This window comes from Hibiscus syriacus, unplaced genomic scaffold (genome assembly GCF_006381635.1).
Source record: "Hibiscus syriacus cultivar Baekdansim isolate YM2019G1 unplaced genomic scaffold, ASM638163v2 tig00112221_pilon, whole genome shotgun sequence".
Lineage (NCBI taxonomy): Eukaryota > Viridiplantae > Streptophyta > Magnoliopsida > Malvales > Malvaceae > Hibiscus > Hibiscus syriacus.
The window spans coordinates 39,935-49,158 of record NW_024063271.1 but is presented as its reverse complement, the minus strand read 5'-3'; the positions used below and the strand labels follow the sequence as shown (position 1 = coordinate 49,158).

Genomic DNA, 9,224 nt, shown 5'->3' with positions numbered 1-9,224 from the left:
CCAAGCCTTTACAAATCTATAAATAGGCTTTGGCATTCATTTGTAAACTACCCTTTGATCAATTAAAAATCCTTTTGTGAGATTATTCTCTCTTCAAGTTCTTTTTAGAACTATATCGATTAAGCAAGCCTTTCTAAAGCTTGTGGCGTCATTCCTTCACCTGGATACTTCTGGTTCCTAGTTTAAATAACTAGTGGGTCAAAGTCCTTTCATACCATCCCTTATAGAACTTATAAGAAACGGGTCTTTGCTCCTTTATAGCATTGGTTCCTTCTTAGTTTTATAAGATACTATCTATTCATCACCACCTTCCATCACCATTTTCACGCCTATAACATCACCATAGTCCATCACTTTCACACCAACTCTACCACCATTCCAATAACATTTCATCACTATTAAATCATCCTTCATTCATAAACAAGGCATACTTCATCACCACCATTGGAGGCCGAAGTCAACATCACTTGAAGGAGATTTATTCAACACTTCCGCAGCCCATCTTGATAACATTCCTTTCCATTTCTATTCTTTCCAATTCCATTCACTTTTAATTTCTTAATTATCATATTAATTAAACAATTCTTCTTCTTTTGTGCAGATTACTTTCAATCCAAGGTGTAGCATTTGGTGTCTCTCCTAGATCGGGAAACAACAAGGTTGCCAACTTCTCCATTATTGAAGAAGCCTGGTTAGCCTTACATCACTACCAGTTATCCGACAAACAACCACCATAACAACAACTTATGAACTCTAGATTGTGACGAACAAAGATACTACGACTCCACGATGACCATCGCAACTCCACGGCAAAGACGACATCGTCATATTATAGAGATGGCCAGGACTGCGACAAAAACGGTGGTTGCGGCCGAAAAGGAAGGTAAGGTTAGGGTAAGGGTTCGGGATTTTGGGTTTATGTAATTTTAGATAAATTTGAGTTTTTTATAAATAAATTTTTTAAGTTTTTTAATTTTTTAATTTTTTTAAAAAATTACTAGAATGTAAAATGTGTGATTTTATGAAGATTTTTAAATATAGTTACGACCGAGACACCTAAAATGATAATTTTTATAACGTTTGATATTAGAATAAATAAAAAATTTAAACATCTATTTAAAAAATAATATAATTTAGACACTTACTTTCCTATTAAACTTAAAAAAAACGATAAATGAAATGAGGAGGCTCGTGGGGGCGGAAGCTCATAAGTTGCCAGTGGCACAACAGTAAATTGCAAGGGAGAAAAGAAACAGAGAGATGGGAGAAAAGAATAGGGCAGACCAAGCCAGGACAAAACTGTCATTCCGAGGACATAAATTTTAAGGATCATATCTATTCTCTCCCTTCCCACTGTAACTGAAAACGACTGCAAGCAACTTGTGGTCTACCTATGGCTATGGATATATAAAATAATTGATCTCTCTTTTCCATATAAAAGCTTCACAAGTCACAACATGATGTATACGCCAACCGACTCTCAATTCTGAAACCATCTTTCATTATATGCCTCTCTTGTAGTTGCAGTTATCTTCCTCCCATTTTATTAATCTCCCCCATCAAATCTTCTTCGTCTTTTTAATAATTCAACGCCTTCTTGTTCAGTTATGGTGGATCTTCAAACTGTCTGCTGCATGTGCGGAGACGTTGGTTTCGCCGACAAACTCTTCCGCTGCAACAAATGCCACAACCGCTTTCAGCACTCGTATGTCTTCTTCTCTTATGTCCTTCCACGCATGAAAGCTATCATCATCTTATTTATTGATCATGGCAGGTATTGCAGTAACTATTACAGCGAGTTCTCGGAGCCGACTTTACGGTGTGATTGGTGCCAAAGCGAAGAAAGAAACTCGAGGCACGGAAGCTCTTCAAAGAAATCACCGGGTGGGAACGGAACTGGAATGATTGTGAAGCTATCAGAGTATTCGGGTGACAAAATCAAGCAACATGATCGAGATTATGAGAATCAAAAAGGGAAGCGCAGTGGCGCTCCTTCTCCAAGGCCAACAACACGCAGGTACAAGCTTCTCAAGGATGTCATGTGTTAAAAAAACACTTCAAAAAACAACCCATCTACCAAGAAAAAAACAGGAGAACCTTTTCTGTACTGGTACTAGTAGCAACTAAGCAAATGTTTCTAAGGTTTAATCCAGTAGTGTCTTCTTTTGAGGTTTCAGTTTCACCTTTTCCCTGTAAATTGCTAATAAAATAATGTAGAACTTTTTATAAAATGAAACGGTGGCACAAGTTTTTAAGCCTTTTTCCCCCCTTCGATTCTTTGTCTGCCCCCGTTTGTCCTACTGTTTATAAGGTGAAGGAAAATTATTGAAGCATGACGACCGATGAGAAAGGGTTTCGTGCATGAAAAATGTTAATTGAAAAACATAACCTGACTCTGACAGAACAAAAAGTTGTGATCAGTATGGGAGTTTTTAGGCTGATTATATTTATGCAGTACCTACTAGCTAGCTAGGTTTGTTTTGTCACCAGCAAAGGGTTGCACATACATTTCCCTTGGCTTCCTGGAATCTGCTGATGAGGAGAATTCAATGCACTTAACTTGTTTTGCCTTTTTAGCCAGAAAATTCATGCCAACCAAAGCTGCAAACATTTTTAGATTCATTCAAGGCCTTTAATTTCGAGCCCCCCATGATTAGTTTTTTAGAAGAGAAAACCAAGAAAAGAATTGTCTGCAAAATGGGTAATTTTATATTATATTCCTTTATTCTGTGAAGAAGATAAAATAAAATGATGGTAAACCAAACAAATATCTCCAAAGTACAGACACAGCTGATTAAACTCTCTTCCCTCCACTGTTATCTGTTTTCCCATTTATGAGAAACCGACAAACCCTTTTTTTTCCTCCTTGGGACAATGGAGCTCAAGTCATAGACATGTCTATTTCTCATTTTTTTCTTCTTTTCTCCTCTCTTTTACCAAATCTCTCTCTTCTTGTACGTAAGTTTGGTCTGATGTCTTCATGTGAAGGTGGTTTAAAGAAGAAGGAAAGTAACCATAAACATAAGAGTGAAGATGACCCAATTTCCTTTTCTTTCTATACTTCCCTTTCTTTACAAACAATCATCAAGTTGATTCACATGGTAGCTGCCCTCGCCTTGCTCTCTCCAACGCCTTCCATTATCCTACTTACAAGCAACTCTTCACTATTCTATATACACATGTATGGAGTAATCTTCTGGGTCTGGCCATCAACTCATCTGATATGGAATCGTTTGATATTAAAACTGCGTGTGAGAAGCCATATAAAATCCATGTTTTTCATTCTTGGGTTCTAATATTTATTTTATATTGTTGCAGATAAAACTATTTTCCTTCAGGAACCCAATCCTCCTTTCATGTGTCTTAAATTAGATATAAAACTATATACTCCTAAATCCTATGTCTCGGTGGAGTCAGAGCCATCAGTCCCATTTATGATATTTTAGTGGCATATAGCGAATATAAAAATTAGACATTTAATAAAAAAAATATTGTAAAAAATGAATCATGAGAACAAATATGATTAAATAAATTTAATTTGTAAATTGTTTTTCATTACGTTTAATAAGTTATATCTAATAAATGTATCAAATTTTAAATAAAAAACATCAAGAAATTTTATTAAAAACTCGTAAACGTATTTAAATATGAGTTAAAATGTCACAATAACTTGTAAACACTTGCTACACAAAAATTGAGTAAAAATTTAAACCTTTTTGAAATTTATTCATAATTTTCCTTTTCGTATAATTTATTAATCACTTAATATAAAATTTAATATTTTGATCTTAAAATCAGATCTGGATTAAGATAGTAATTTGGCAGTTAATACTAATTCATATTTAAAACAAAACTACCTAAAACTATCTTCTTAAAATTTTATTTAAATAACAATATAACTATAATTTAATAATTACTTTTCATGCAAAATAGTAGTAATATCAAATAACATGCACACCACTTATACTAATTTATATAATACAATCTGACTTATGAAATTAGTCTATCAGAGCAAAAAACATATATTTAATATACATGCCAACTAGATAAGTCAAAAGCGGTAAATATCGTACTGATACTGAAATAGGTCTGATCCACAAAAAGTGATGCCCGCTATGATTCCTACTCCACTGACTAATCTTTTCCTTCACCTATGCATGAAAATATTCAAACGCTAAGTAACAACTTAATGAGGTATTATTTATAATAAATAAATCATATTTACATAAAAATGAATAAATAAATATTTCTTATAGAAAATGTCTTGTAACAAATATAAGAACATATAACAGACTGAATAATTCTTTCTTTCATCATAAACCTAAAATATTATTTCAGAACACCCTTATCCATAATCACATATAAAAACATTGAAAGAAAGATTTACTTTCACTGAATCAATACATTGAAAGAAAGATTTACTTTCAATGAACCAGTCATTCCAACATATTTCATAACATTTAACAAATAGCTCAATGTACACAATTGATAATACTAGGTACCCGAGTCACAACGAGTGTGTGCATAATATGCAGTCGTAACTGCCAGAACAGAACACACCCTTGGTGCTAGAACGCACAACTAGTGCAAGCTATATGTAATACCCCAAATAGTAGGTCAATTACTATTTTGAAAGGAATTAAAATTTGGAAGACTAAATTGAATAAATGGTAAAGTATAAGAAATGATTTAAGTAAGACCAATTAGTAAGAAATGGAATAATAAAGGGAATTTTGGTCTTCTAGAGTGAAATGAATTTAAAACCCATTTAAAATTAGGATTTAAGAAAAAGGGGAAAGTTAAAAAACTATACTAAGTTATTTTACTCCTCTTATTCTTCTTCCCGTGGTTGAGTGTTCTCCTTCATAGCTTAAGGTAAGCTTCATCTAATTAGTGTTTCCTTTCGATTTTGGTTGGTTCTTGCAACCTTAAGTGATATGTAAGCTTAAGGAAAGGTTATATAAGATTAAAACTATGAGATGGAGGAAATATTGAAGATTTAAGAAAATGGGTTTTGAAATGATATGTTAAGATATGAGTGTTTATTGATGTTTACTAGTATATTTGACTTGTCAAAGAGGTAAATGAGAGATTAAAAGCATTGGATGGGTTTAAAAACAAGTTAGAAAAAGTGGTGTGATTCTTAGATTGAAATGTTCTTGGGAGATGTTAGATGTTTTAAGAAGCTAAATGAAGGAAGGTTGGTAGGGATAAGTAAAAAAGAGTTTAATAGCATTGTTGGGTGTAAATATAAGGAAATTTGACCAAATTTGGGTAAGAATCAGACAGAAAAATGGAAAATATGGGTTAGGGTATCGATACTGATAGAACAGTACCGATACTATAGCTTAAAATTGGAAGAATCAGTCGTGTAGAATCGATACTAATGCAAGTAGTATTGATACCGAGAGGGGATCGATAATATGAGGAAGGTATCGATACCATTGATAACAAAATACAGAAATGGTATCGATATCGTAATAGAGTATCGGTACTATAGTATAGTAGTACCGATACCATGGTAGGGGGTATCGATACTATTGAGCCAGAAATTGTAAGATATACTGAAATTGTTATAGAAATGTAAATAATAGTACTAATGAACATTATTAAAGTATAAATGTTAAGGAATATACTAACATTTAGTAAGGTGTATGTCTTTAATAAATGTGTGTGTAGATCGTAATCAAACTCTCGAGTCAAACAAAACAAAAGGCAAAGGTAAAGTAGCTGAGTAATCATAGTTGCGTTTTGGATATAATAGCGAGGTAAGCCAGGTAAGTGCATTGATTATGTATTTATATGTTGTGATAGTCACAGATGTATGTTGCTTAATGTATGTATGGTGATTACCGAATGGCACTATATGTGTGCAAAATTAAGAAATTCATAATGAGTTTATGAATTTTCGTATGGGCACTTTGTGTGCAAAAACTAAGAAATTCATAATGAGTTTATGAATTTTCGTATTTGCACTTTGTGTGCAAAAACTAAGAAATTCATAATGACTTTATGAATTTCCGTATGGGCACTTTGTGTGCAAAAACTAAGAAATTCATAATGAGTTTATGAATTTTCATATGGGCACTTTTTGTGCAAAACTAAGAAGTAAGAAGTTCATAATAAGTATATGAATTTTTGTATTTGTAATGTGTGTAACCCATGTAAATTATAGTAATGTTTGGAAAATGACGGTATGGGCACTATAGAGTGTTTAATGAATTGAAAGAATTAATGGACATTAGAAGTTGCATGATATATTTGTGTTTAAAATTTTGTTTATGATTATTTATGCCTCACTAAGAAATTTCTTAGCGTGTGTTAATTTCACGCGTAGGTGTTAATACAAGTGGAGTAAGAAGACTATCGGACATCAAAGCAAGTGTCGCCTCGTTAGTAACAATCCGACATCTATGTCTACTTTTGATGTATTTAATTGGCATGTAATAGATTTAGTAAAAACACTTTGAAAAATATTTGATTACCATTATGTAAAATGATGAAATGTTTGAACATTACTTTTGTTTATCTATGTAAGTTTAATGCATGTTTTATTATTATTAAATTAAAATGTTTTGTAAAAAGGAACAAAATTTTACGGGTTTTCAAGTGTGGAACTGTTTTAAAGTGAAGTGACATATGTATATCATGTACGGAAGGTATACGAGAGATGGATGTTACATTTATTGGTATCAGAGCTACAGGCTTAGTCGATTCTCGTCGAAATCTAGTGTATTTTAATGTAAAAAGGGTTTACATGCCACTAAGATATCAAGTTTATTGATAGGGTATAGAAAGAATATGACATATGTCTCTCTTTACTAACTTAAGTATTATCTTTATGTATGTTATACTAGATGTCGGATTCTACGAATTTGAGAAGAGAGACTGAACGAAAGAATAGAGATGGATCGAGTAGTGAAAGTTATGAAGAGAATAGTTAACATCCAATTCCGTCTGAGAACGCCAGCGCACTGGCACATCAGGGTATGCCCGTGTTAGAGTTTGGAGCTTTTATGCAAGCTCTCGATACTATTTTGATAAGGTTCCAACCTCCTACGCCTCTCCTTGCTTCTCCAACACCACGAATGTTAATCCCTAAGGAGTTAAGAAGTTTGGAGCTCTTGAGTTTTGGGGAGAAGAAAGTGCAGGTCCGATGGACGCTAATTTATGGTTGAATGATGTTATGGTGATGCTGAAAAGTCTACAGTGCTCAGATCAAGAAAAACTGGGCGGAGCTGTATCGTTACTTCGAGGATCAACTCAGGTGTGGTGGTCAAATACGATGTATGCATCACCTGAACAAGTGAACTAGCAATTATTTTAAGATGAGTTCAAGAACAAGTATATCGGGGAGCAGTATGAGGTCAATGTTGTTGAAATTTCTTAATTTGAAGCAAGGCGATCGAGCAGTGCACGAGTATGAGGTTGAATACAATAAACTTAGTCGTTATACTACCGAGGTAGTTCCTAATGAAAAAGCTCAACGGGATTAGTTTATTGAGGGTCTGAGGTATAAGTTGAAAGAGATAATGTTAGCCTTAAACTTGCCTAGCCTGCAAGAAGTTATAAACAGAGCTAAGGCTATTGAAAGAGTTCAAGAGGAGACTCTAGTAACTAAGCAGAGTATACAGATGGGAAAAAAGATTGGGATGCCTTCATCTACACATTATCCTAAGAAAGGCAAGGGCTCAGTTCCTGATATACTGCCAAAGCTGATTTTATTATTGTTTCACAGAAAACTATGCAGTCTCATTCTTTTTCTGCTAGCTCGGGTAGAGTTTTTGGAGAGAGACATTTATGTCAGACATGCGATAGGCCACACTGGGGAGTATGTAGATTATTCTCTGGTGCTTGTTTTCATTGTGGTGAGTCTGGTCACTATGTACAAAATTATCCAAACAAGTCTAGAGATAGATCAACACAAATTGAGAGATCAGTAGTCGCACCAAGTAGAAGTAGAGGAAGATCAGGCAGTCAATCTGAGGCTAGCCAGCGACAAGAGACTCAGGGAGTGGCTCGAATTTATAATATAAATACCAATAAGGATCGGGATGATCCAGAGACCATAACATGTACATTCCATCTTTTCGATGAGCCTATTTTTGTTCTAGTTGTCCCTGGTTCTACGCACTCTTATATTAGTACAGAGTTGGTTAGAGCTAGAGGAATTCCTTTAGAACCAATTTCTAGTGAAATGATAGCGATAAACCCTATGGGTAATAGTGCAAGGGTAGCTCGGGTGTGTAGAAAATGTCCAATTAAGATTCAAGAGGTTGTGTTCTCGGCAAACTTGATGGAGTTGCCCTTTGATAAGTTTAAAATCATTTTGGGCATGGATTGGATGTCTCCACATCATGGATGAGTAGATTTTCTCCGGAAGCGATTATTCTTAAATGACGCGGAAGGATCAGAAATTGAAGTGATAGGTGAAAAGGCGAATCACCACCCAATGTGATATCAGCCATAACTGCAAAGAAGATGATGTCAAAAGGATGCGTAGCTTTTCTAGCTATTGTGATAGACACTCGAGTGTCAAAAGTGAGATTAAATGATATTCCCACAGTTAAGAAGTTTCCAGAGGTTTTTCCGAAAGAATCATCGGGTTTACCTCCAGATTGTGAAGTAGAATTCAGGATTGAGGTTTACCCAGGTACCGAACCTGTTTCTTTGGCTTCGTATCGAATGGCTCCAACGAAGTTAAGGGGATTAAAACAACAGTTTCAAGAGCTACTTGATAAGGGATTTATCAGGCCCAGTGTTTCTCCTTGGGGAGCACCGGTTCTATTTGTGAAAAAGAATGATGGGTATATGTGGTTATGTATTGACTATCGTCAGTTAAATAAAGTAACGATAAAGAACAAGTATCCTCTTATGAGGATTGATTACTTGTTTGATCAATTGAAAGGCGCATCAGTGTTCTCTAAGATAGAATTGAGGTCGAGGTACCATCAATTAAAGATAAAAAAAGAGGATATTTCAAAGACAGTTTTTCAGACTCGGTACGGGCACTATGAATTTGTGGTAATGCCGTTTGGATTGACTAATGGTCTTGCAGCATTCATGGACTTGATGAACATAATATTCAACCTTACTTGGATCAATTCGTGGTGGTATTTATAGATGATATATTAGTGTACTCCAAGTGAAGAGAGGAGCATGATGCTCATCTTTGAGTGGTTCTTCAGATACTTCGTGAAAAGAAGTTGTATGCGAAACTGTCC

General features: G+C 34.5%; 1 protein-coding gene across 2 annotated transcripts; it reads left to right on the top strand.

The window, feature by feature from the left end:
- The first annotated feature begins 1,455 nt into the window (after window positions 1-1,455).
- Window positions 1,456-2,176, top strand: LOC120175974. 2 transcript variants are annotated; one of them, XM_039182505.1, is made up of 2 exons: window positions 1,456-1,705; window positions 1,784-2,176. In XM_039182505.1, the coding sequence occupies exons 1-2, from the start codon at window positions 1,608-1,610 to the stop codon at window positions 2,046-2,048; spliced, it is 363 nt and encodes a 120-aa protein (XP_039038436.1). In that variant the 5' UTR covers window positions 1,456-1,607; the 3' UTR covers window positions 2,049-2,176. The 2 variants fall into 2 exon arrangements, with proteins under 2 accessions (XP_039038436.1, XP_039038435.1); XM_039182504.1 differs by having other exon boundaries at window positions 1,775-2,176.
- The last annotated feature ends 7,048 nt before the right edge of the window (window positions 2,177-9,224 follow it).

Excerpts from the sequence above, each read along its gene's own strand:
- LOC120175974 (XM_039182504.1), top strand. The coding sequence starts at position 1,608 with ATGGTGGATCTTCAAACTGTCTGCTGCATGTGCGGAGACGTTGGTTTC. Across the intron at positions 1,706-1,774 it reads CACAACCGCTTTCAGCACTC|GTATTGCAGTAACTATTACA; the intron begins GTATGTCTTCTT and ends TGATCATGGCAG.